Raw genomic sequence first — 26,817 nt, forward strand, 5'->3', positions numbered from 1 at the left:
GGCTGGTCCAAGGAGTAACTTGGCATTTTGTGTGGTTGTAGGTACGTCTGCGATTACACCTACTACCTGTCTTTGCATCATGGAAATGGATGCGCGGCGCTCGTCCATGTCCCTCCATTATCTCCTTCGCTTCCGGCTAGCCTGCTGGGAAAAGCCCTGCAAGTTATCATCCAGGAAATGCTGGAGGAGACTGAGAAAGCCAGGTCTCAACGCCTGGTTCACAGGAAACTCAGCCTTTGCGATTCCAGACAGGGGGAACCAACTGGGAGACTGCTCCTTTAGAGAAAATTAAATGTTTCAGTCCTGTATGCAGAGTTCAACTGTGCTTTGAGAGGCTTTTAAAAATTTGCTTGTAAAACAGTTTACACAGAGGAAAAAAGTTCTGAATTAGCCCAATGAAATCACAAAGGGTTATTTTATTGTCAGAAGAAAGAACACTCTGAAAGGCAGACATTTCACAAGGGCTTAACTAGCTTCAGTTATGGTTTTCCGGACAATAAAATGAAATGCTAGTAATTTTTTTTCCTCTTAAAAGTCTATGCAGCAGGCCTGTGTGATCCTGCCCAGATCTCTGGGACCCCAGACCTGTTCTGCGAGCCCCGTGTGGTGGGATGACCTGCGACTGGCCGACCATGGGAAACGCAGGTGCAGCTGCTACTCGGGCGCCCCACTCTGGGCCTCCAAGCTTGTGCATCCAGGTGCTGTGGGCAACTTCTGAGCCACTGAGTCTTTAGTGTTTGGTTTTTTCTTTTTTAACTTAATTGAAAAATTATTGTAAAATACACGTAACATAAAATTTGCCATTTTAACCATTTTTAAGTGTTCAGTGGCATTATGTACATTCACTTGTGCAACCATCACCACCATTCCATCTCCAGAATTTTCTCATCATCCCAAACGGAAACTCTGTACCCATTAAACAGTGTCTCCGCCCTTCTCCCCAACCCCGGCCCTTGGCATCTATTATTCTACCCTCCATCTCTGAATTTAACTACTCTAGGGACCTCATATAAATGGAATCCTTGTCTTTTTGTGACTGGCTTATTTCACTTAGCATAATGTCTTCAGGGTTCACCCATGTTGTGGCATGCATCAGCATTTCCTTCCTTGGAGGCTGAATAATATTCCATTGTATGTAGAGACCACATTTTGTTTATCCATTCATCTTTCTGTTTTGTTTTGTTTTGTTTTTGTGGTACGCGGGCCTCTCACTGCTGCGGCCTCTCCCATTGCGGAGCACAGGCCCAGCCGCTCCGCGGCATGTGGGATCTTCCCGGACCGGGGCGCGAACCTGCGTCCCCTGCATCGGCAGGCAGACTCTCAACCACTGCGCCACCAGGGAAGCCCCATTCATCTTTTGATGGACACTGGGTTGCTTTTACCTTTTGGTTATTTTGAATACTACTACTATGAACACTGGTGTGCAAATATCTGTTAGAATCCTGGTGTGTGTGTAAATGTGTGTGTACTGCTGGATCATAAGGTAATTCTATGTTTACTTTTTTGGAGGAGCTGCTATACTGCTTTCCATGGCAGCTGTATCACTTTACATTCCCCCAGTAGTGTTTGGTCCTAAAGCAAAGGTTAATAGCTGGGTTTAGCTTCTCTGCCATGGTCAGTGTTATCCCTACCTTTTAAGAAACAGAACCTCCCCTTTTCATCTTTCATTTTGCCTTTATGACACGGTTCTAAGCTGTTCACAACAAGGTTTTACTTGTCCAGTGTTTTCTGGGGGCAAATTTCCATTGGGAACCCCATTAGCAACACTGTATTTTGGAGAAAGAGCTTGAAGGTGGCTAAGCTCTGGGAAATTTCTTCTTATGTTGGTATGCTCACAGCTATCATTTTCCACTTAATTCCATTAAAAAAAAATCGTCACTTAGTACCCAGGTTTATTCACTGTAAGAAAAAGCAGCTGCACCTTAATAACAAAGGAACTGGGCAAAGGAACTCACTTTGCCATTAGCCCTCCAGCACACTTGTGCATTTGTCATAGTCTTTACAGGACCCCTTTGCAAATGAAACTGGCTCACTTGCCATAAAAATCAAAGTCCTACTGTATCAGATCAAAGGCAGCAAGTGGGGTGGGATGGTCTGGCCAGCAAGCACAGGTCCTGCTGCACGGCTGTTAATGTGGAGAGCCTTCTGTAGTTGTAGGCAAACACCTGCTACCCAGAGCCCTGGACACCCCCTTATTTTAGCTTCTGTCTCAGGACGGTGGCAAGCAGGCGTCCTCTGGGACCCGGCTCCAGTGTTATTTCAGATTGTAAAATGCGTATGGCTTGGCGCCAAGCAAACTCTTAGATGTCATCCAGTTGGAGGCCCAGAGCTCCCTCTTGATGAACGTCCCTGTCATCTCCCCTCTGTGGCCTCCAAGGTTTTTTAGGGAGAACCCCAGAGGCCCAGTTCACATCCTGGGCTAAGTGGCCTGCCATCCCCCGCTGATACACACTGGGGTCTGTTTAGTTATGGCTGATACGCAGCAGTTCTGAGACAGTTTGAAAGCTGACACAGCTTCAAAAGGCTGAGCCCTGGGTTGGTCATTTAATAGCTGGGGGTCTTGGACACATCTGCGTGTTTGCTCATCTGTAAAACAGAGTAATAAAAATCCTTCCTTTGCAGAGTTGTTGTGAAGATCTGGTGAGAGAATGGATGTGAAAGTCCATCAGTGATGAGAGGAAACTTTGCTGAATGTGGGCTTGTTGCTGGACCTGTGAGGGTAAATATGGAAATAGCCCTGCTGGATTGTGGCCTTAAGCAGTGGCATGGTGGGGAGAGGGTCTAACACTTCTAAAGACCCAGCACCTTCATCCTCAGAAGAAACTGCTGCTCCTCTGGCTGAGGACAGGTGCAGACTGCGCCTCCACAGCCTGGAAGCACGGCATCACCCACCGGGGAAGGTGGGAATCCTGCTGGGCTCCTGTGTTCTCCCCACTAGAGCCCAGACACCCACCCAAGCCTCAGAAATGAGCCTGTTAGTCATCGGTCATCTAGTAAGGGTCCCCTGAGTGCCAGGCACTCCGTGACAATGGTAAGCAAAACCCCGGGGCAATGCCAAGCTTGAGAGTCCCCTCTTTTTTGTTTTTAGGTCCAAGTATTTGAGACTCACCAGGTCTTTAGTAAGCATGGCCTTTCATTTACTTCTGCTGCCTACACCTTGCTAATTAGCGCTTTGTCCGGTAGCCTGATTTTATTACTGGAGTATAATTTCCCATGATCAAAGTTTAATGAATGATGAGCTTGTCTTCCTGATGTGTCTCAGGTTTGATTCTAGAACATGTACAGCTTGTTTCCTTAGAACATGTATTCACACTTCCTACCATAACCATTTCCCCTGGCAAAGATAACGATGCCCAGATTGTAGAGTCCCTGGGGCAGGCCAAGCTCGCTGGCTGGAAAGTAACTAACATTTCTGAGCAGCGCCAGGGAGCTGCATCCTGTGTGCGTGTCTATGGCCTCACCTGCGCCCTCTGAGGAGGTGACCGACAAGGACATGAAAATGTGCAGAAAGTCCTTTGCCCCAGAGTCACCCAGATCAAACCTGCCCTGACTTATGTCAGCAGAAAAGTCTACACATCATTCAAAAATCAAGTACAGATTTCTATATTTTATGTATTCAAATGTTCTTCTGGCTGATTTAATGGAGTGAGAAACAGAATAGCTTCCCTGTTCACCAGCAATTTGCATGCCGAGAAGGTTCAGCTGTCAGAAATAGAGCGAAGCCTTCATGCAGAACACCTCCCAGCGATATGTGTGAACACACATGCCACACGTAGCTCAGCTTCCCTGCTCAGAAGTGTGGTTATTCTTCCAGAAGGGGTGGAGGATGGGGCAAAATCAGAGACCAAAAATGCATACGGAATTCTTTTATTTAACTTAAACCATGTAGTACTTTAACTACTACAAAAAAGCAGAGTAAGAGAAACTAAAGTTGCCTTAGCTTCAGCCATTCAAAATAGACAGTTTCTTTTTTTTCCATAAAGAATCCAGAGTATATCGCAGTAACAGGAATAAATTCTTACAACAGAATATACAAAAAAACCTTTTGAAATTTTTTTCATCTACTGATTTTTTATATAAACAGAGGAATTTTTTTAGGAATAATTTATACACAGAAAGTCATTTTATGTAACAAATTGGCCATGTTATTACCTTTTTTTTTTTTTACTTTTTTTTAAAAACTTTTTTTTTTATTTAAACAAGAAAACTCAGAAAATGCATTATTTGCGATGCATCCATTCCATCGCGCCTTCTGGTTTGATTTTTTTTTTTTTTTTTTTTTTTTGTCCCAGAGGTAGACAAACTCTGGCAAACCTCTCACCTCAACCTCACTGGCTTAGAAAGCAGACAGGTGTTTTTGCCAAGCATCTACTCCACCTGTGGATGTGTCTGTGCAACGCCAAACATCCAAATGAAAAGTTGCAAACAAAACCCAAATTGTTTCTGGATCTTTCTCCCATGTAGAGCAAAACACCCAAACGTTGCCAATGATGGGGATTTTGTGGGGTTGTGTTGACATGGCCAATAACCCACTGGGAGCTAGAGGAAATGGAGTCAAACTTAAAAAAATCTGGTGTGTGTATAGTTTTTATTAAAAAGAATTTGTTTTGTACTGAAAAAAAATCTATGTTCGGTGTTCTGCCTTAAATAAAAATAAATAGGGTCTCTTCCTTGTTATAGCAAAGCATTAATCATGATATGAGGCATGTAAGCAAATGGCCTGCGTGCACCAGAATTACCATCTTTTGTGTGATAAGTCTGTACGCTGTGCTCACTGTGAAAACCATTAGCTACGCAATGGAGTCCTTCCATCTCAAGGCATTGTATAACAGTACAACTACCAAACCGACCCAACCAGGTGCCGAAGGTGCCATGGCACCACTGGGCTGCAACACCTCTGCTGTTTCCTTGGCCAGTGAGGTTCTTTCAGTCTGTTAAAGTAGCTACACTCCAAAGGGAAATGACCAGTAAAAGATGATCCCCTGCCCAACCAGAGGGTTCTGGAAGACCAAGATACTGAAGATACAGAACTACTTCTTAAATCATCATCATTCCTTTGTTATAAACTAGGGCACAAAACATGGGGGGAAAGAGGGTGAACTACGGCTTGGGTCAGGGAAAAATCCTTTTTTGGCATATTGTAAAGCTAGCTAGTAAACAGGTGTCCTAAAAAAATGGATCACAAACACACATTTGCACACACAGAGAAAAAAAGTGTCTTTAAATTATTCTCAGCAATTATAAACTACAAACATTTTATAAAATTATTCTATGTTCTTACAAAAATGCAATGAAACATTTAATTAGTTCTTGTAAACCAGATCTTCGTCAACTGACTACCCGTAATCTACTGGACTTAAGAGCCCTATTGAAAACGCTAATGAGTGACTAATTACAACGATGTTTACCAGAAAGATGTGGACACACACAAACATGGACATACAGATGAGCGATCATTATGTTCTTGCAGAAACAAAATAAAACAAAACCCTAAAGTCATGCCCCAGAACTGACACCTGACAGGTGAGATGCAGTTTGCGTTCTTGGAACAATTTGACTGAACTCCGCAGTAACAGTTTCCAAAGTAGGATGTTAGGTTTATCTGTTGAAACCAAATGCCCATGGATGACTGTTGAGCCTTGATGTGGTCTGATACCTTCAGAAACCATCAAGTTCCAAGCACAGCCCACACTTCTTCCAAGCCCTGTACCTTCTGCTCGTGCTTCCTCTCTCCACGTCATTCATGATCCCTGTTAGAATGGTTTCCTGCTGCCTTATCATTCCACCATCAAGGCGTGTGCATCTGCTTTTTCTCTAAATGACCAACTAGTCATCTAAGCTGGAGGCCAAAAACGAAACCCTCTGGCCTGTCCAAGGTCTGTATCTTCAGCATCTCTGGCAACAGAGGTTCAATCTAAACAACATCCTCTCTTGAAGTTCTCATTGGTACCACCAACTATGTCAGAGTGGAGTAAGAAAGTTTGATTTTCATCACTGGTTCTTAAAGAGTGGATCTCTGGTCCATATCTCCCAATGCTGCTTAGCCCAGGAAATGAAAAGACAGCCAACAAACACAAAAGTACCATTAACAAAAGAACAAACCCCAAACCTTAAATGCATTACTGGGACTGCTGGAATGGGCCAAGGCATACCATGGAGCTTTACTGTCAACTGGAGGGCGCCTGTGTTTTGAAAAGGAGTTGCCTTTGACACTGTCTGGCTGGAGGACCCAACAGTGACAGCTGAGGACCTTGGACCAAGCATCCTAGCCTTCTCACTGATCTAAGTGTGACCTTGCCATAACTGCGGCCTGCATCCCGTGCAGCCACCTGCCAGCAGAGGTGGGCTGCTGACAAAGAGGTTTTGGTGGAACAAACTGGCCTAGAATTTGGCGTCATACTTGGCTCTTACATCTGTTATCCCAACTGAAACACACCACTTCATGCCAAGCATTTTGCCATTTAGTTCCACAATAACCATTTTTTCTATCATTGAAATGTTGTTCCACGTCATAAGAAACAGGCTGGAAGGAAAGGCCAGTGTCGGCCATGAACACGGTCTTCTATCTTCCAAGGGGGAAGCACATTCCAACTGTGTCAAAAGTCAGGACATCCTCTAAGGGAGTCCTGGGGTGGTCTGGGTCTCACCCAGCTGAAGTTCAACAACGTCTCCAGAATACACCAGCTCCTGCTGCCTCAGGGAAGGGCTGTGTGTGATCATGTTTTAATGCTCACATCAGTTCAATGATGTGCCTCAGTGGTTCACGTCACTTCAAGCAGTGTGAGCTGCTGTCAGGAGGCTGCATGGAGAATGCCACAACTCAGCTTAAGTTATTTGGAGCATACAAAGGAGGAAACCAAGAAGAGGTGGGAAAATCAGCATAAAATTAGGCTAGAACTGTGGATAGATGATGCCTTGGTATAGTTAAGGTGGGTGGTTTGGTCCAGTAAAATGACTGCACCATCACACAAGCAAAATTTTCTTTTATTTAAGTGTTTCTGAAGCATTTGTTATGATGGGCACTATACTGTTAGTGTTTTCTTTCTACTTAAAAGGAAAACCACTTACATAAAACAAAAAGTGACACCAACAACTCGGACAGTTTAAACAAAACCCTTATAACCAGCTGAATGATCTGTAGAAATCCAGTTGTGGAAACCGGTAGGTATGTGCAAAAGAGAGGAGAGGCCACTATTCCAAGGGGTCACCTACAGTGTGGAAGCGGGAAACCCTGATCAAACATTATTTCTCAATGACCTTAAGATCCCAGGGGACTTGGGAAAGAGGAGGGGTGCTCTAGCAGGAGGGAAGAGCTCCTGAGTGTAACTGCAGTCCTGGGACCGTAAAGGAGCCGCCACACTTTGGGAGACGCCCACTGCGTTTCCCAGAAAAAACGCTAGTGCCTGTGAGAGCAGCTGCTGGAGGGGGTGCGCCGTCCACCCCGTGAACTGCGGGATGAGGGGGTGAGGCACAGCCCCAGCGGGGGCACGGCGCCCACCGCTGGCCCCTTCCAGCCCGAAGGTTTGGTACGTCTTTGTTTGCCCCTGGGGAGGAGGTGAGGGCGAGGTTGAGAGAACTGCCCGGAGAGGGAGAAGGGGGCTCTTCTCCGTACATTCCACGTGAGACTGGCCGTCAGGTCAGGAACCCGGAGCGGGCTTTTGGCGCCCAAGCGGCTGCACGAGGGGCTGAGCCAGCCTAGCCGGAAGCCCAGCACCCACCCTACGGCCACAGGGACAACGGGGGCCCTAAGGAGACACCACCTGACCCCGGCCCCAGCACTGCCTGTCCTCAAGACCTGGAAACCACTGCTGTTCCCTGTCCGCCACCCAATCTGCACCAAGTAGCTGGTTTCCAAGACAACTGGGCCGGGCCCCTCTCCACCTCTTGGGATACCGAGTCAGGAGAACAACAGAAGCGACGCAAAATGAGACGTCGCAGAAAAAGGAGAGCTGTTCGAAATGAGTGGAGAGGTGAGCTAGTGTTGCTTTGACCCCGGAATACAGCCTGGCCTCTCCCTGCGTCACCTGGTGTGTACGGCCTGTGGTGTGGATGAGGTTACCAGTATCAACGGCATATTGTCAGGTGCTGAGAAATGTGAGATGTATTCTTTTTATATATACACATATAAAAAATAAGAGTGAGGTAGATAAATGTTTGGAAAAAAAACCAACAAAAACCCAAAAACTGTCCCGTCTTACACACACACACACACACACACACACACACACACACACACACACAAAAACCCTTTTCTCAGTATTTAAATTCATAAGGGGGCTTCTCTACAGTGATTGAAACTGGTATCACAAAATAAATTAAAAGAAAACTACATATAATACCTTCTTAATTAATTTTTTCTTTTTTTCATTTTTTTTTAAGGGAAAAACTATGGGACAGAGACTAGAGAAAATAGTGGGACTGAAACTACTGACAAGCAAAAAAGCACTACAAACTTTCTTTTTTGTGTTTAATCTCCAGTCACAACTAGCAATCACTATGTTGTAGCTTTGTTCTTACTCATAATTTAAACATTTCCATCCCAGAAGCAACTCTTGTGCTGTCATCACTCTGGTGAGAAGTGCTAAAAACTAAACAAAACAAGACCCCCAGGCCCCGAGGACGCGGCTTCCTGGCTGAGGAACAGCGCGCCTGCGCCAGGGCTCCTGTCCCCTGGAGGGTGGTGGCGGGAAGCCGCGGACGGGCCCACTGGAGCGCACCCGGCTGCACCCCTGGACTCAGCAGCTGTTTTCCGTGGGACGGAAGAGGGTTAAATATCCATTAAACACAAAACAGTAATCCACAGGCCTAGTGCCTGCAGTTAAAACTGCTGCTGTACCCAAGAATTAAAAAAATAGACATATGTGTGTCACAACCAAAACAAAGGCAAGGGAAAGAGAAGGTGAGACTTTTCAACAGTGATGAATATAAACACTGAACAAGGATGTGCGAAATATTTAACCTTTTTTTTCTGACCTGAGTTTGTATCATGTCTTGCACTGTAACAGACTCAAATGCTCTGTGAGAGCAGGCTGGGGAGAGAGGGTCCAGGGCAGGCGCCCACCTTCTCTCCACCTGCTCCCCTCACCAGCCTCGTGCCCACAGAGCCTATGGGGTAGAATAGAACTAATGGGGCAGGGGGAGTGGGGAGGGGTATGTATTTATAAAAAGGCATCAAACAGTTCATGGCAAATTATGTTATATAAGTATCAATTACTGGGAAAAGAGGAAGAAAGTCACGCACTCTAGTACAAAGCATAAGAAGTTTCTTGGAGTGAGCAGAGAGGGAAGAGGGTAGACCTGAAGGTTTTCATAGATTAAATCCACAAAGATAAAGAACAAAAAAAATAGCAGCTTTTTTTTTTTTCTGTACAGACGTATAGATGAATATCTGAACCGTAAAAAAGTTATAAAAGTGACATTAAAGACGATGTGTATGCAAATGTTTCATGGTCTAACATAGAACTGTAAGACCCATGAAGAAGTCCTAGTAACAGAGAAAATGTCAACAAAGCTTAGAATGCTTGAATCCATTTACTGCTTTTCTTCGTACTGTTGTTGTGGTATTTGAATTTCTTTCCTTGCAAACTTGCATAAACAGTTGGGCTGAGGCCCTGGATACCCCTTCCCATCTGTGTTCTTGGGGGCCAGGTGGGGAGCTGGGGCGGGGACAGGAGACTGGCACGTGGACGACCTTTACTCAAAGCCTGTCTTCCAGGCTCCCGACAGGACCTGTTTCCTCCAGAATTCCTGGGGGCTAGAAGGTGTGGGTGCAGAAGGGGGAGCGGGGAAGCCATCTTCACTGAGAGGAAGTCTCATTCTGTCCAGTTCCCCCAAATAATAACCTCGTCAAAAGCAATCAGACCTGTGTGAATGTGAGACTTGAAAAGAACACCAGGGGATGATCGGATGGAGAGCATCACCAGCGTGGCTCTTAACGAGTGACTAGCTACCATGCTCGCTCAGGCCTCTGGAAACAAAAGAACAGTGCGGGGACGGTGAGGGAGAAGGTTCGGGGTTTTGGCAGAATTTGGCAGCGTTAACATGGTAACAACCTTGGATGAACGATGGCCCTTTGTAAATTTCGTATGTCCCTAAAAATGTTAAAGATACGGTTAAAAAATCCTGTCTCAACGTGTTTTATAAAGACCTATGGTGACCGGCAGGTGTGTTCAGGGGGGCCATGGAGGGACAGACGTTGCCTCAATCCAATACAAAGGGCGTCGGGCTTGCAGCAAATGTGTTTCCATCATGAAGCAGAAAGAAAGAGAAAGGTGAGAGAGAGGGAGAGAGAGACAGGGAGAGAGAGGAGATTTGATTCTCAAGTGTTCTGTTGCTATTAAGTGTTGTCATTAAGGTTCTTAAAGGCCCATGTCAGTTAAGGGTTTGGGTAGGGAAATAAAAAGCTGCTTGCATATTGAAAAAAGGAACATCCCAAATGTGTTTACTGCAGAGAAGCCGTCTCCCGTGGGCAGCAATGGCAGTTCTGAAGATCCACTGAGGTACAGGAGGCTGTGAATAGATTGTTAAAACTCTCCCCCCCACCCGCCGCCGTGTGCGCACGTTACTGTTTGCACGGATCGGGATCCAGGATCAGCAGGTCGAGGACTGGGGCAGAGGCAAGGCCCGCTCCTTCTTGCGGCCCCCGTTCATGTGCGCATAAGGCTGTCTCTCGTCGAAGCTGGCTCGAAGGACCAGCACGCCAGGGCCCGGACCGTTCTCGGCCTTGTGTCCTGAGTGTCTGTCGGGCAGTGGCAGGGAGGACGAGGATGCCGAGGGGTCCAAGGGGACACTCTCCATGTTCTCCGGCTCTAGGTCCAGCTCCTCTGGCTCAGGTGGCTTGTTCTCCTCGCTGTAGTAGAAGGAGACCTCCCGGAAGCCGGGCTCCATCTCGTCCTTGATGCTGCTGATGATTTCCAGGAAGGAAGGCCTCATCTTGGGGTTGTACTGCCAGCACATGCGCATCAGTTCAAACCTGAGGGGAAGACAGACAGAGATGGGCCCAGCCTGGAAGGGGGCCGTGGCCAAGCAGCCCTGTGGCTACTTGCTGTGGCTTCCCCACCTACACGTGTACAGCAAGTGTGCCAAAGCAGTTCTGCTGCCTGTCTGGGCCTCTGGCTTTCTATCTTGATGGCACAAGTAGCCTTCAGCTTCTCCTGACTTAACATCCACCAGTGCAGTCACTTCCTCCAGACCTAGGACCCTCCACGATACAAAACCCAAACTCTTCCCTCCTGAGAAGGACAAATACAGGTTCCACACAAGTCTGCTATTACAGGTATTATTTACATAAAAAACAAACCAGCTTTCTATTTGAAGCATCTCTTGCAACCACTGATTAAACATTATCTACAGAATTAGAATGCAAGAAACCTCTGGTTTCTCACTAGTAAGGCTGAGCAGTGATCACAGCTTTCCCCACGGTGATCTCTCCTTCAGTTCCACCCATGCTATTTCTACTCTTCCTCCTGGTGGCAGGGGACCACTGGCAGAGAACTGAGGACAGGCAGTGCCAGGCAGCATGGCTGCAAGGCAGAAGGGGCGCACGACCCACGTCTGGCGCCAGGGCTCAGGCTGCTCACTGCATGCCCTGGGGCGGCAGAGCCGGCCTGGGAGCCTGGCTGCCCTGAACCCAATGAGAGGCCCAGGGGGGCCCTGAGCCAGATGCCAACAAGCCAGCAGGGAGAGCCTGGTGGCAGAGTCCCTGTACAGGCCTGGGGCAGGCAGAGGGGGCACCTGGGCTGCAGCCCCTGGGAAGCCCTCAGAGTCATGTGGCCACAGGGAGCAACCCGGCATCGGGCCTGAGCCCCCAGAGCAGGAGGCTGCACCGGAAAAGCAGGGTGCTGCCGGGACAGCCAGGAAAGGCCCAGGCTCTGACGAGGCTCAGAATGGCCGCAGGAGGAGAGGTGCTTCTTATTAATCTGGAATGCAGAGCGGTCCAGCCAAGTAGACCACTGGCGCACAAAGGAGGTGGCTAAACAAAGGTCCAGGCTGGCCAGAGTGTGGAGAAGGTTCCGAGAAGGGACTGGCCAGCAGTCCTTTCTCAAGAAGACCAAAGTGCCTTCCCTTCCACTTCTGTTCTCGCTAGAAAATTCTATTCTATGTTTTGTTTTAAAACTTCTGGCTAATGAGATAGTTTTCAATAAAAATGGCCAATGGAACTACCCACATCTAGGAAGCTCAAAGCACCCCAAACTGGCTTCTGGCCTCTGTCAGGCTGACACTTGACAGACAGAGCAACTGCCTAAGTCTGGCCCCAGGGAAAGTTCCAAGGAGAGAAAGCCTGTGGGGACAGGAAAACTCCCATGTCAAACGGTGTCAGGTCAAGTCAGAGGGAAGAGGATGTGACCTTGAGGGAGGGTGGGAATGGGAAAGAGGCCTGCTGCCTGCTTTTGTAAATCAAGTTTTATTGGGACAGAAACACTGTTTGTTTACATATGATCTATGGCTGCTTTCAAACCACAACTACGAGTTGAACAGTTGAGATGGTTTGGCCTACAAGCCCGAAATATTTACCGTGTGGGCCTTTACAGAAAAAGCTTGTCACCCCTGCTCTAGCGGAAAAAGAATTAGACAAAACATGAAGACTGACTAGTTCTTTCCCCTCCCAACTGAATCACCTACACTAGGTCACAGCACTAACCACACGGTAGTTAATTAACGCTCTCGGTAGTGTTATGGGTGTAAATGGCTTTACTCTTCACGAGCCTGGGAAGGTGTGTATCATAATATAGCCCCATTTTATAGATGAGGAAGTGGAAGTACCAAGAGATTAAATAATTTGTCCAAGGTTCCCAAACGAGTGAGGGTGGTGCAGGGATGGAGTTCTCGTGAATGGTGTTTTTACACTTTGAATGCCACCGACCTCAGAAAGAGGAATTTTCTCTCAACCTAAACAAGAGAAACCACAGTCCTGCCTGGAGGCTCTCCCTCTCCTGGCCGTCCACCGACAATCACAGGTGTCCTGCGGGCTTCGCAGATAAACTGGCAGCTTGTCCTTGGGTCACATGGCAAACAAGCCTCCTTCCATAACCGCCCCCCCCCCCCGCAAAGAAAAAAGGGCCATAAATACATGAAATCCCTCTCCAGGGCTCGGCTGCAATTTCCTCTCTGGCCGACTGACTTATCCCTGAATAGAAGCACAGCCAGGGCCAAGGACACGTGATGTGCCCTGGCTCCGTGCCCCTTGGCCTGGGGCTGAGAAGGTGCCACCAGCAGGGGAGGCATGTGAGTGACATCAGCACAAACAAACCACGTGACACCACTTTTAAATCATTCCAGAGTCACGGCCCTTCCACTGCTGCCCATAAAAGGAAGTCTTTTTACTCTGTGGGATTCAAGACCTTGTTTACACTATCTCCACAAGAAAACTTTCCAGTAGACTTTAGAAGGATTTATGAGCTGATAAAACTCCTCTTTAAAAAAGCATGTTTTTTACAACTGGTCAGCTCCGGGGAGCTGGAGTCGTCCTTTACTGAATGCCTGCATCGGAGGCGTGCGTGCACGCAGCCTTCACCTGGGGCAGGGGCAGGACCAGACGGAGCTGCTGCCCTGGTGTGACCCCGGAGGCCGGGTGATGGTCTCATCCGGCTCACTGTCCCCTCCCCATCCCCGGCCCTGCTGTGTGCGGGCAGGCTGCAAGCACGGGCCAAGCGGCCTAGGGCAGCCCAGCACCTAAGCACTGGCACAGCCTCAGTCCAGGTGAGGACTCACGACAAAGAGCCCGCATTCCAGAGAGGACCTGCAGGGCTCATTTGCGCCCGTTCCTCCCCTCCTGGCAGCCCTGAACAGCCAAGACTGTCTTATGACCACTTCTCAGCCAGGAGGGGCAGTGGGACAGGGGCCTGCCTGACCGCTCACCCCAGGCTACTCTGTTTTGGGGCAGAGATCTAAGGCAGGGCCCGTGCGCCAGCGAAAAGTCCACTGCGGGCTAACTGGGCATGAGTGCCATTCCTGACTGTTTGGATCCCACTCAAGCACTGGATTCCCACAAAACTGGCCCAGGATTCCCGACAATGTGGGGGCTTTAATCAGCAACGGGGAAAACCATGTTTGAAAACTGCAAAACCACCAAAGTCTACTGAGTTTGTTTCAGACTCATCCGTGAGCTGATGACTCTCTGGGCTAAAAAGTTCAAATTCCTTTCTGAACACTGCACACTGAAGGCCTCCCTGGCAGAGGCTCTTGGTGTGTCACACTGTCGAAGTCCCACCCGCAGAGAACATGGCCCACGCTCAGCGCGCACCTCTGCTCCAGCCCGTGTCCCAGCATCAGGGTCCAGTCCTTCCAGTCACCGGACTTGCTGAGGGTGCAGACCACTCCCCACAGTCCCAGCTCTGGGCTGGAGCAGTCAGCACTCACTCAGAGGGACTCAAGGACATTGGTGGTGTGAGTATGGAGACCTGTGTGCAAGAGAAGGTTAAGGACAAGCTTTGTTGTCTGTTTAAAATACGGATCCACCATTGAACCACAAGCCGAATCTGTCTCATGCCACTTGCTGATCGATTCACACTGAATCTCAGGGTTGAGACCCATGGGCCTAGACACTCTGCAGCCTGGACCATGGTACCTTTCCTCTAAAGTTGTGCACCCTGTTCCATTGAGGGGATCAGGACTGTTGGCTACTTGGGAAGAGCCACTTTCATCAGCTCCCGGGCATCGCCGGGGAATGATGCTGAGCTGAGGTCCACCAGCAGCCACTGCATACCCGCCCCCTGTTACCCTATGGGTGCCATTCACACCTCTGGAACTGAAGCACACGACCTCTCTCCCACATGGCGGCCCACGATGGCTTTTAGGCAACTCCCGAGGGCTCAGTGACTCTCCTCTCCTCTGAGAGAAACAACAGTCCATTCTTCCATTTTTTGTAATAAAAGAACCCCTCTCCCAGAACACGTCTTCCTTACCTAAGCTCATCAATAAATTCACAAGGACAATACGGACACTCCTTATAAAACTGACTTGCCTCCTTTCACTTTGTTCTTTTCTTAGAAAGGGAAAAAATTTGCTAAGGGGGTTCTAGATGGCGAGGCAGAAATGCCTCCTGAATTATACACTTAATATGCCAGAGTAACCTCTCCATGCAAATTTCCTTGTCACTCCATGCTGGGAACAGGAAGTATGCTGCCTTTCCCATGGCAGGGGGGGTTGCTTCCCAGGCATATTAAATTAATATTAAAACTCCAGTCACCTGGGTGCAGATCAAGTTCAAGAGTCCCACAAATTTCTCAGAGACAATGTTTGTTCAAGTCAACGAGAAAGCTCAAAAACAGTACCTCTCCTCCCACCACCCCCAAACCACACGAACAAAGCTCACACCTGCTTTCTTGGACTGTTTCTACGCTTGCTAAAACACCACCACTTCTAGTGTTAGACTCTCTTCTGGCACCGGACACGCTCAGGCCAGTTCAGTGGGCACCACTCCTCAAACTCCGTTGCTTATATTTTTGCTCAGAAGGAAGGCTGTTCTTCTAATGGGCTGACAATGAATACGGTGGCCGCACTGTTCAAAGTGCAGGGCAGTCACCTGTGAGGGGGGCAGTCATCAGTAGGGTGTGGTGGCTGGCCTCTGACACCCCAGTGGTCCTCACTTCCTGGTGTCCACGCCTCACATAATCTCCTTCCACATCAAATAAGGCTGCCCGTGTAGCCCACATGAGGTTGTGGACACCGTGGAGCGTGACTTCCAGGCCACAAAGAACACTGTGGCTTCTGCTCTGCTGTGGGAGCAATTGCTCTGGGGTAGGGAAGTCAAGCTCTAGGCCCGCGGGCCAAATCTGGCCGGCTGTCTAATTTTGTAAGGCCTATGAGCTAAGGATGGCTTTTATATTTGTAAATCGTTTAAAAAAAATCAAAGAAGAATAATATTTTGTGACAAAATGAAAGCTATGTGAAATTCAAATTTCAGTATCCAGAAATAAAGTTTTCTTGGAGCACGGCCACACTTGTTCCTGTGATGTCTCTGGCTGCTCTTGTACAACAGCAGAGTTGAGTAGCTGCAGTTGAGATCGTAGGGGCCCACAGAGCTGAAAATATTTACTATCTGTCCTTTTGGAGAAAAGGTTTTCTGAGCCCTGCTCTAGAAGAAGTCAGCTGCATGTCACGACGACACTCAAGCAGCATCACAGAGGAACTGAGGCCTCACGTGGCAACTGGTGGCATGAGTTCTGCATCTTGGAAGTGGATCCCAGCCCTGGTCAAGCCTTCAGATGACTGCAGCCCTGGCTGCCAGCCAGACTGTGACCTCAGGAGACCCCCGGCCAGAGCCAGCCAGCTAAGCTGCTCCTGGATCCCTGACCTCCAGAAACTCTGTGAGATAATAAATGCTTATTGTTGTCTTAAACTGTTAGGTTTCGGGTAATGTTATACTGCAATAAAAAAAAGCTGACACAGGTGGAGAGAGGGAGAGTTTCCACCAGGGGCAAGAAAATGCACTAAGTGGCCATGTGCATCTCTTCCATTTTTGGGTCCTGAAGTCTGAAGAGGCTGTACTAGGGAGTCTGTTGGTGAGGGATCCAGGACGCCCACTGCCCCCTTATGCACAGCCCTCTGAGGAGTGGAGCTTCCTGTCATGTGTGGGTGTATCCTGTGCCCCACGTCCAGGACACATGTACGTTTCCTAGTCTGGGCCCATGCTCAGATGATCAGTGGGTACCCCCCCCAACACACACAATCACACTCTCTCACACTCACACACACACAGACTCACACTCTCTCATACACTCACACACTCACAGACACACACACACACATGCACACGTACACTCTCACACAGACTCACACTCTCATACACCCCCACACACAGACACACACACACACACCCTCACACACACACACACACACACACAGACACACTCTCACACTCAGACACATACACTCTCACACTCACACACACTCACTCTCTCATGCACTCACACACATACACATTCTCACACACACACACACTCTCACAGATGCTCTCACACACACACACAGACTCACACTCTCATACACTCACACACTCTCACACACACTCTCACACTCACACATACACACACACTCTGAGGCAAAGATGTTCCCTTTCCTGCAGCATTCTCTGGCCTCTTTCCTAATTCCATGCAAGCTGTCCCCGGGATAGAACAGGCTTTGGCTGAGCAAATGCTCAGAGGCAGCAGTTAAAGAGCAGGATACCCAGCTGCCGTACCCCTGAAAAAGCAGCTCAGTCAGAGTCAGGAGAACAAATTCCACCCCCACTCCCCACCCTGCCCTCTACCTGGAGCTTAGGGATTCAGTCTTGGAAACTACACTAAAAATGCTTTAAAAAAACCCCGAAAACCTTGGTTTATTGACAGGACAATGGTTTCTGCTTCCCAGGCTAAGGCAGTCAGATTCTAAGACAGTCCCCAAGATTCCCACCCCTGGTGTAAACGCCCTGTATGATCCCCTCACCTGAGTGGGAGGGACTTGTGAATGTGATGAGATTTCACTCCTCCATTTAGGTTTCTAATAATTGACTCTAAGTTAATCAGAAGGGAGATTATCCTGGGTGGATGTAACTTAATCAGGTAAAAAAAAAAAAAAAATGTCAAAAAGCAGCAGAGAGAGAGTCCCTTACTGGCCCTGAAGAAGAAAGCTGCTTTGGGGGCTTCCCTGGTGGTGCAGCGGTTGAGAGTCCACCTGCCGATGCAGGGGACACGGGTTCATGCCCCGGTCCGGGAAGATCCCACATGCCGCGGAGCGGCTGGGCCCGTGAGCCATGGCCGCTGGGCCTGCGCGTCCAGAGCCTGTGCTCCGCGACGGGAGAGGCCACAGCAGTGAGAGGCCCGCGTACCGCAAAAAAAAATAAATAAATAAAAAAGAAAGCTGCTTTGTTGTGAGAAGGCCAATGGAGGGGAAGTGTGGCAAGGACTGGGAGCTGAGAGCTAGCAAGGACTGGGAGCTGAGAGCTAGCAAGACCCTGGGACCTCAGTCCTACAGCCACATGGGGCTGACTCCTGCCAACAACCTGCAGGGGCCTGGGAGAGGGAGCCTCCTGAGCCTCAGATGTTCACAGCTCGGGCTGACATCTTGATCTCAACCTCATCAGACTGAGCAGAGGAGCCAGCACTCCCATTTCCTGATCCATGGAAACCTTGGGAGACCAAATGAACAGAGCTTTCTTGGCTGTTGGGGCCAATTTCCCTGGTACCCACTCGACGTGGCATCTGACTCACATCTGTAAATCACCCCACCATGAGGGGGCCTTGCCCAAGTCAGTGCTCACTCAAGGCTGGTGCACGGGTAGGTGGCAGATCTGGGTAGAGCCTTCCACACAGACACGGAGACAGCCCAACAGCTCCTCTGGGGCCCTTTCCAATGTGAGGCCAAATCTGTCCTGAAAAGCACTTCTGGAAAATTCCTGCATTGGTCGTGAAGTATTAGTGGTAGCCTACCTTCTACCTATTGGGATCCAGAAGAATCTTAAGCCCTGCCTTAATGTGCATGTCGAAAGCAAGTCCACTGCTTTCTGTACCTGTCTGCACCTGACGACCCAACCACAGCACACCTGCACATCCTCACACCTGCACACCCTCACACTTTCAGCAGCTCTGACCTCCACTGACAGAGGGGCTTCTCCTAAGAACACTGAGCAGGGGGGCCCACGAGGCATCACGGACTGTTTCCCATTATCTGACAGATCTTAGGAACAGAAAGCTACCTGCCAGGGCTGTGCCTGCCGGGAGGCCCCCTGACCGCCTCTAGGTCAGCACAGCCGCTGGAGGGGGCTGCTGAGAGCCTGCCACTCACAGGCCTTTTATGACTTTTGTAAACACTTAACAGGAAAGAAACATGGGGGGACCACAGGTGGTGGCAGCATCCTGGAACCGCCTGCAAAAGGAGGTCTGAGGTCACCCCCACAGGCCTGGAGGAGCCCTGCTGATGGCTGGGGAGCGGCCTGGGACTGTGGCTTAAGAGTAATCAGTGTCATGTTGCTGCATTTTTAAAAGAAACTCTGCCTGGAGCAGACCAGCAGGGATTGCTTTGGTCAAGTATTTCACAAAGACGTTTGGCCTGAGAAACCACAATGTAAACTGCAAATCCGAACCCCAGGATTAAGGAAGATGGGGAAGGATTAAGGCACTTGCCCAAAGGGACAGGTTCTTTCCATTAGGATAAACCCTCTTCTTAACTGCTCTGGTCATCCCAGCACCCGCCGGGGCCAGAGGGACCCAGCATATACATACAGCATGTCAGGACAGTTGTCCGGCTTGTCCAGAAGGCCGCCCTCCATGACAAAGCGAAGGACTTGCTCATTGGACAGGCCCTGGTATGGCTGCTCGGCCAGCGTGGCGATCTCCCAGAGGACGACCCCGAAGGACCTGCAGGGAGAAAAGAAACGTGAGGTGCTTGGAAAGGGGTGGACAGAGCCACAGAGCCCTCTCCCTTTGGGCGACTGAGCGCATGTCGGGCAGCGAGCCAGGCCCTGGGCTAAGTGTGGAACATCCATCCTCGTGTCGTTGAGTCGATGCAGCCCTGGTGGCACAGCTCTGCCAGCTGAGGGGAAGGAGTGTTCAGGGCCCTTGAACAGCCAGCGAGCACGTGATCTCCAATGGGAGCCCCAGGCAAGCTGGGTTCAGGGCCCAGCCCCAGCCAGGACCCTGCAGGGCAGCGTCTCCCTAATGTGCTTTTATGCCACCAATAATCGAATGCTGGTCCCCAGGCCCGGCTGGGACAGTGATTTAGTGCAAATCCCTGGGACTAAATGCAGCCTGGGACAAGCAAGCTGTTCAACAAGCTCCCCGTTTTGGAAACTTCTACCTAAGTGGTTTTCTATGCAGGAACCCCTGGTTGAGTTTTTAACTCTTAAGGATGCCTGGGCCCCTGACTGATTTCACTGGTCTGGGGTGGGGGCCTGGGCCTTGGGGTGTCGAAAAGCTCAGTGGGGATCTTACAGGTCCAGGAGGGCCCGGGGAGATGAGGGGCTCAGCCTCACAGGTGGGGGACAGAGAAGGGCGGCACTGGCTGGGGTGGGGCTCGCGCACTAGGAAGAATCCTTAGGCCCAGAGTTTAGCCAAGGTGGGGGGAAGGGGGTGGCCGAGGAACCAAGTCAGCAAGGGGAGCAGGGAGCGATTCCGCCTCGCATGCGCTTCTGCCTGTAGGTTAGAAGATCCTACTACTGGAAAACAAACTAAAATAGGTATACACATACACAGAAATTTCAGACTGAGGACGTTAAAAAAGGCGGTGCTGTAATCTGCAAAACGAAGGTGCCTTCCCAGCATACATCAGCGTCTTCCACAAATTCTCCACGGCCTATTTGCCTTTCCATTCGGTTCATTTCCGCAGATTAAAGCCTGCCGCTTGGCCAACCCGAGGGGCTTCCTGGACCTTCCAAAGGCCAGGGCTGTGGGCAAAGCCGCACTGAAAATTCTGGGGCGGCGCTTCCCGCCCAGAGCTCTGCGGATCCTGGCCGAGCCGAGCCAGGAGGGCCGCGGACTTTGTATCAGAATGCTTTACTCGATGCTTCAGCTCCTTTCCATGAACAAAAGGGTTTTGTACAAATTGATGCTGAGAGCAGACGTCAGACATAAATATTTAGAATCTTAGCCCTCAGAGGACAGACCCACCCAAGATCCTTTTGAAACTCGGTGACCAAGAAATAGTCTTGGTATTGCACGAGAGACCTAGGAAAGTTGAAAGCCCGGAGGCCCAAATGCGGTGTTCGCAGGCCCAGCTGAGGGCAGTGGGCTCCTCCCGTCAACCTGGGCTGGGGGATCTCCGCAGACTGAATTGGCCCGGTCACCTAGGTCTCTGCCTCAGAGGCCACGGCTCCCAACTCCTCCTCTGAAATGCGGTACCCAACTGACGGCAGGCCTGGCCTGAGAAATAACCTGAAAATGCGGTTTCTCCCAGCCCCACGTCCCCCTCCTGCCCCACACGTTCCTCGGCTGTGCCAGCTACTGTCAGGCAGCCAGCGCCCACCGGACGGCACCCATGCTGACCTCTCAGCACCTACTGCCCCACTCCAAGCTCTGGGTTACTGTGGACCCTTGACCTCAATGTGTCTCAACTCTGTCTCGCCACCCTGATATTGCCAAATGTCTCCTAGGAGATGCCATCAACCCTGTGGAGAACCACTGCTAGTGTAACATCACTGAAACGAGAACCACGACTCTAGTATAAAGTCCGAAGCTCATGCGTTTAGCTTCTCTCCTAAGCGAATCAAAGAAATTCTTCAGAAATTAAAAAGTGTTTCCCAACGGGTTTGGGGCAGTCGAGGAAAAAAATATTAACTTTCTTAGAGAATGCCACTTTCCTTTGTAGAGGAGGGGAAAAAAAATCCTTTTCTTCTGTCCTGCTCAGTTCTCGGCTGGGGCTCTGTATCAAAAGACAGATTAACAAGAGAAAGGGTACAGATTTTTTTAATATAAGTTTTACACGACACAGGAGCCTTCATAAGGAAATGAAGACCCAACAAAGTAGTAAAACCTAAGCATTTTTTATATTAGTTTTGATGAAGAGCACAAAGTCATGGAAAAAGGGGGACAGGACAGAAGGATATGAGCAAAGGGTACAGTGAACTGGGGAAACCCAGCAAGACTTGTTAGTTCAGATTCCTCTTGGTGTCTTAGGAAATAAGGATGCTTCTTTCCTCCAGGGCATATAAGGGTCATAAGCCTGCTTCAGGGCAAGGTCAGAGAGTCCTTCCTGCAAATTCCACTTCGCAACTCCTTCAGCTTAGAAGAGTCAACATGCCAACAACAAACTCCTCCAGTATAGCACAGGGAACTATATTCAATAGCACCCTGAAGTCATCCTTCCCACACCTCCTCAGATAACCCCCACAGCTTGCCCGTGCAGGCTCAGACCTGCCCAAAGGTCTGCTCCCCTCCTTTCGTCCCCCCAGCACATCCTCAGTGCAGATGGTTCCCCTTGCCTGGCCTGAAGGACGCCTCCTTTTTGGCACCAACATCTTACTCAGAGGAGCTTCACACTCTAGCTAACGTGAACTTAAAACACGGCTCTAGGTCACTCTCCGGCTCAGAAGCCTCTCCTCACGGAGCCTGCAGAATTAGTCCCAAACCCCTAACAAAACAGCCAAGGCCTCACTTGAGCTCTCTTCAGCCTAACTCCCTTGAGGAAGTCCCACCATCTTCTACACGCACTAAGCGCTTCCCACCACCGTGGTTTCCCCCAGTGTTCCCACCGCCAAGAGCCCACTTCCTCACTGTTCGGAAGGTGACAGTCCATACTGCAGGGTGCCCCACGACTCCCGCTCTTCGGGGAAGGGGTCTGTGATCCCAGCCTGTCAGGGTCGCTTCCTGTTCTCGACAAGACTTCATCCCTCAGGGACAAGGACCATGTCTCTAGGTGCCCTGGTTCTTACACACGCTGAGCACTGTGCCTGGGCCACGCCAGGTCCTCACGATCACACACATGAAAGAACACAGAAGGTGACAGAGCTGGCTCTCCACAAAGGCTTTCCCTGGAGTGACTCTGGTTTGATGTCAGTGTCACCTGTCTGTGAGGGCCACTTAGTGCTGGCATCCGGGCGTCCTTCACAGGACATGACTAGCTGAGTTCAACCATTTTTCTGCCCCAAGGTATGGAGGCTAAAGCATCTCTACCCAATACCAACGTGCCTCCCGGTCATCAGCAGTTGTCACAGGGGCCATTTAAACATCTACTGAGGGGCTTCCCTGGTGGCGCAGTGGTTGAGAGTCCGCCTGCCAATGCAGGGGACATGGATTCGTGCCCCGGTCCAGGAAGATCCCACACTTGCCGCGGAGCGGCTAAGGCCCGTGAGCCATGGCCGCTGAGCCTGCACATCTGGAGCCTGTGCTCCGCAACGGGAGAGGCCACAACAGTGAGAGGCCCGCGTACCACAAAAAAACAAAACAAAACAAAACAAAAACATCTACTGAGGTTCTGCAGACATCCCCAAACAGACCTTACCTCACAGATGGAGCAGCTGAAGTCCACAGATACCCCATGGTTTGACCAAGGCCACACAGCCAGAGACGCTGAGAAATACGCAACACCTGCATGCTTTTCAGAGCAGGTCATTTACAATGTGGCACTGGCATGTAATGCCTCATACAAAACCAAGCTTTGAATTTTATGGATTTAATCTCTAAACATTAGATAAATGCCTTTGTGTGAAGTCTTTTCTAATTTCGAGCATTGGGGCTGTTTTCCCAAGTAAGGGACAACCTGGTGTGAGACTCACTTCAATTCCAGTGCTGGTTAAAGTCAGCATTCAATAATTATACCTCCTCATACAAGGACGGGATCTGTCAATGTCCCACCCACCAGCAAATCGAAACCTACAGAGATATCCACATTACCAGCTGATGTGAATTCGCCACTGAAGAACCAAATAACTCTCGGAGGGAGCAACCAGCCTTCGGAAAGCTTCTCAGTAAGTCAAGAAATGAAGACTGTTGTAGGGTGATTCAGTTGCCCAGGAAGGAAACACACCTTCAAGCCATGGATTTCCCCCTCCCCAGTCCTGCGCCTGGTTCCCTCCATGCCTGGAGGGCACACCTGTGTCTTCTAACCCAAAGGAACCATTTGCAGGGACACAGTGCTACAAGAGAGCTATAGGAGGTACCAGGACAGTGCCCAAGGGCCTGGGAATAATGTCTCCAAGGATAGCAGGAAAACCTAAAGATGTTCCACCTAGAGAAAAGAGACCACTTCCTTGTGACTCCAAGGCCTGTCTTATCAAAAACAGAGCAGGTTGTGCAACTGTGCTACAGAGAAGGGCCAACGGGGTGTCAGCAAGAGGCCGACTTAAGCATAGCATGAGAAAGGCCTGCAAAACCCAAGGATGTCTTAAGGATTAGGGCTGTCTGTCTTTATGAGAGAGGAATTAGCAGTCCCTGGAAATATGTGAGCAGAAGCTCAAAAGCCAGCTGTCAAAGACGCTGTAGATGGGGTGTGGGGACGGGTCCCGACCTCAGAATATCTTCTGATCCTAAAAGTCTAGGGTATCTTCTGCAAAGTCAAATACAATTCTTTGTATTTCTTTCTAGACTTTAACTATTTAGGGATGACTGTTTTGTACCATTGAATACACTCAAAAATGATTTTCATTCCTTCAAGAGGGAGCACTTTAGATCCTGGGGAGCTAAGAAGCCTTCCATATTCTCCATTGTCCTAGCCTACCCACCTTACCAGTGTTATCCTCAAAGGCTATGTTAAAAAAAAAAAAACTGAAGCACTGTCAAAGCCTGAACATGGAATGGAATGAATATGAAATCCCTACTCTTGTTTATATATATTTTTTCTTGCTGGTTCATAATGTCTATGTCATCAAATGGGAGAAAAATGGCAATGAACACCCTTTACTGCTGCTTGTTGCAATTGCTGCTAACCAGAATTTGGTAAACTTAGCCTGTGAGATATTAACAACTCTAGTTTTATCTTCCTGCCCTGCCTCTGTTTTCCCTGGCTCTCGTGGTTTTCTATTTTACTGCACTGTAAGCTGACCTCAAAGTTGCTGGAAGCATGGATCCTAGAATAAACAGATGCGGGTGTGGGCCCAGGCCTGTCCTCTCCCCATCATCTCGATATCTAAAAATGGTGTTGAACACTTTGATTTGACTGTGAAGAGGGAACCATCTTGAATAGGCTGATTGCAAAACAGATCTCACACTTGAGCTCGAGAAGAAATCATGCTTTGCTGGGTCATATTCAAATGCTATTTCCAATTTGCACCTGTCTTCAAAATAGGATCCAAGGCCCTTGATCCCAAGGTTCACGAGGTTAAAAAAAAAAATGATGTCGGTCACTACTTAAATAGCTCCTCTATGTGCTCATCCCTACAGCTGGAGTAAACAACTACCATTTCTGTAACCCACCAGCAACGGGATCTCCTGAGAGGACAGCCAAGAAACTAGCTGATGTTCTAGAAGGTAGGCGTGCCAGGGCCTTCGCCTGCCAAGAACCTCAGTCGCATTTCAGAAACTGACCACCTCTCCACAATGTTGCTGAGGAGCCTCAGTAAACGACACTATCAAAAGGCCTCTGCATCCGCAGCTGATGCACCTTCTACCCCAAGATACGTCCATGACTAAGGGAGACATTTTGCTTTCCACACCATCCCTGGGTCAGCGACGACAGGTGCCCATTGGAAGAGGACAGACAGCAGATGGAACCAACAGGAAAACACATCAAGACTCATAAGCTTTGGGTCTAAAATAAGCAGCATCTGCCATCTGAAGTTTTAATTAGGTGAAGCAACCACCTCCCCAAACACACACGTGCGCACACGCGTGCGCACACACACGTCGCATCTATTTATTGCGAAAGAAAATGAGAGAAGGCAGGTGGGGAAGAAGCAGAAAGAGGTAAAACTTTCTGGCTTGTCCCCATACCCTAGCCCCTGGTGGTGTGTCTCCAGGCCTCCCAACCACTCGGTGAGCAGCTAAGCATTGAAAGAAATGTTGGTCCCACAAATTCTTTAGATCCCACAAGTGCCCACTGACAACAGGAACACGTCAGTGATGAGGGGGTGGCCCCCATCACACTTAGTCAAAGCCGGAAACGGGTAACAATGAACAGAAAACAGGAGGAAAAGAAAGGACTCGTGGGGGCCGGGGGCTGGCATTACGGGAAAGGTGTCTCGTACCAGACGTCAGAGTGCGTGGTGAAGACTCCATCCTTGAGGGACTCGGGGGACATCCAGCGCACGGGCAGCAGCCCCTTCCCTCCCTTCCGGTAATAGTCGGTCTCATAGATGTCTCTCGTCATCCCAAAATCTGTGAGGAGGAGAGAAGGCACGAGAGTTACCCCATGTGAGTAATGTCCGGGGAGAAGCAAAGGGGCACAGTGACGTCTCAGAGGAGGGTCCTGTGCCCACAGCCAAGTCCAAGGGGGAACTGGCTTTAGGTAGGCCGATATCCATGCTGCCACCTGATGAGGCAGAAACCGTAGGGGAGGACCGGTGAGTCACATGACAAGCAAATGCCCAGAAATCTCTGCCTTTAAATACATTTACAATGTGATTCTTTTAAGAAGGTAGCTCCCTCATTGCATTTAAAATGAGAGGCATCTTACAAATTATCAGGACCCATAGTTTATCAGGAAAATATGTACTGAGTAGAGCAAAGGTCATTTGTATGTGGTTTAAAAACATGATCAAATAGCCAGGAGCATGTTGACTTTTATTTACTTAGTAACACTGCCTCATTATCAGAGAAAAGAAAGTAGTTTCACCATCTAATAAGGGGGAAAATATTGAGAGGACCAATTCACGATGAAAAAAGTACACAGTAAGATGCCTAAGAGATGGTATTTACTAGGCCCCTGAAGCTATTACTCAATAATGTTTTTCAACATAATACTCCCACTCATTTTTGAAAATGTCTTCCATTTCCCATGTCTCTAGAAGATGTCACATAATTATGTTTGATGGCAGGCTCGCTTTATAATCCTAAATTATTGCTTCTTTGTCAGATTTTGATTTTCCACTCAATCATGTAACCTTTTCTTACAGGGACTCTTCCGTCCTCCTTCCCAGGAGAAAGGGCTGCTCTCCTTTTTAAAATGTTCACTTATGTCTCTAACTCTGCCACAAAGAGGTAAGGCTACAAAGCAAACACAGAGAACAAAGTTCCTTGGACGTTAATCAACATAATTTCCTTGTACTATGCTAACGGCCATCGAATTGCCTCTGGTAAAACTGCTTGTCATATTTGTAATCCATGGGACACTGGGCATTAGAAAAACATTTTTGAATCCTAGCGAAGAATAAAAACGAAGTGCTAAAGTCTTATCTCTGAATTATCCAGTGATGTGCAAATAGAGGATCTGCTTTTCCTTGCACAACAAGGAAAGACAGAAATCCCAGAAAAA

The 26,817-nt window shown here is 49.0% G+C and overlaps 2 protein-coding genes across 5 annotated transcripts in view; one reads left to right on the forward strand and one right to left on the reverse strand.

Annotated features, from left to right (window-relative positions):
- The window catches only part of PGPEP1L (pyroglutamyl-peptidase I like), a 49,354-nt gene extending 48,275 nt beyond the window's left edge, over window positions 1-1,079 (forward strand). For all 3 annotated transcript variants that reach the window (XM_029238919.1, XM_029238921.1, XM_029238920.1), the window contains one exon: window positions 42-1,079. In XM_029238919.1, the coding sequence (XP_029094752.1) occupies window positions 42-282 (241 nt within the window). In that variant the 3' untranslated portion in view covers window positions 283-1,079. The remainder of the gene's footprint in view (window positions 1-41) is intronic.
- Window positions 1,080-3,851: 2,772 nt separating this feature from the next.
- IGF1R (insulin like growth factor 1 receptor) overlaps window positions 3,852-26,817 on the reverse strand; it is a 308,914-nt gene continuing 285,948 nt past the window's right edge. For both annotated transcript variants that reach the window (XM_029237078.1, XM_029237079.1), the window contains 3 exons: window positions 25,592-25,721; window positions 19,200-19,334; window positions 3,852-10,972 (listed from right to left, as the gene is read on the reverse strand). In XM_029237078.1, the coding sequence (XP_029092911.1) occupies window positions 10,591-10,972; window positions 19,200-19,334; window positions 25,592-25,721 (647 nt within the window). In that variant the 3' untranslated portion in view covers window positions 3,852-10,590. The remainder of the gene's footprint in view (window positions 10,973-19,199; window positions 19,335-25,591; window positions 25,722-26,817) is intronic.

The sequence above is a fragment of the Monodon monoceros genome, unplaced genomic scaffold, assembly GCF_005190385.1.
Source record: "Monodon monoceros isolate NGI ecotype Baffin Bay Population unplaced genomic scaffold, NGI_Narwhal_1 Super_Scaffold_21, whole genome shotgun sequence".
NCBI classification, from domain to species: Eukaryota; Metazoa; Chordata; class Mammalia; order Artiodactyla; family Monodontidae; genus Monodon; species Monodon monoceros.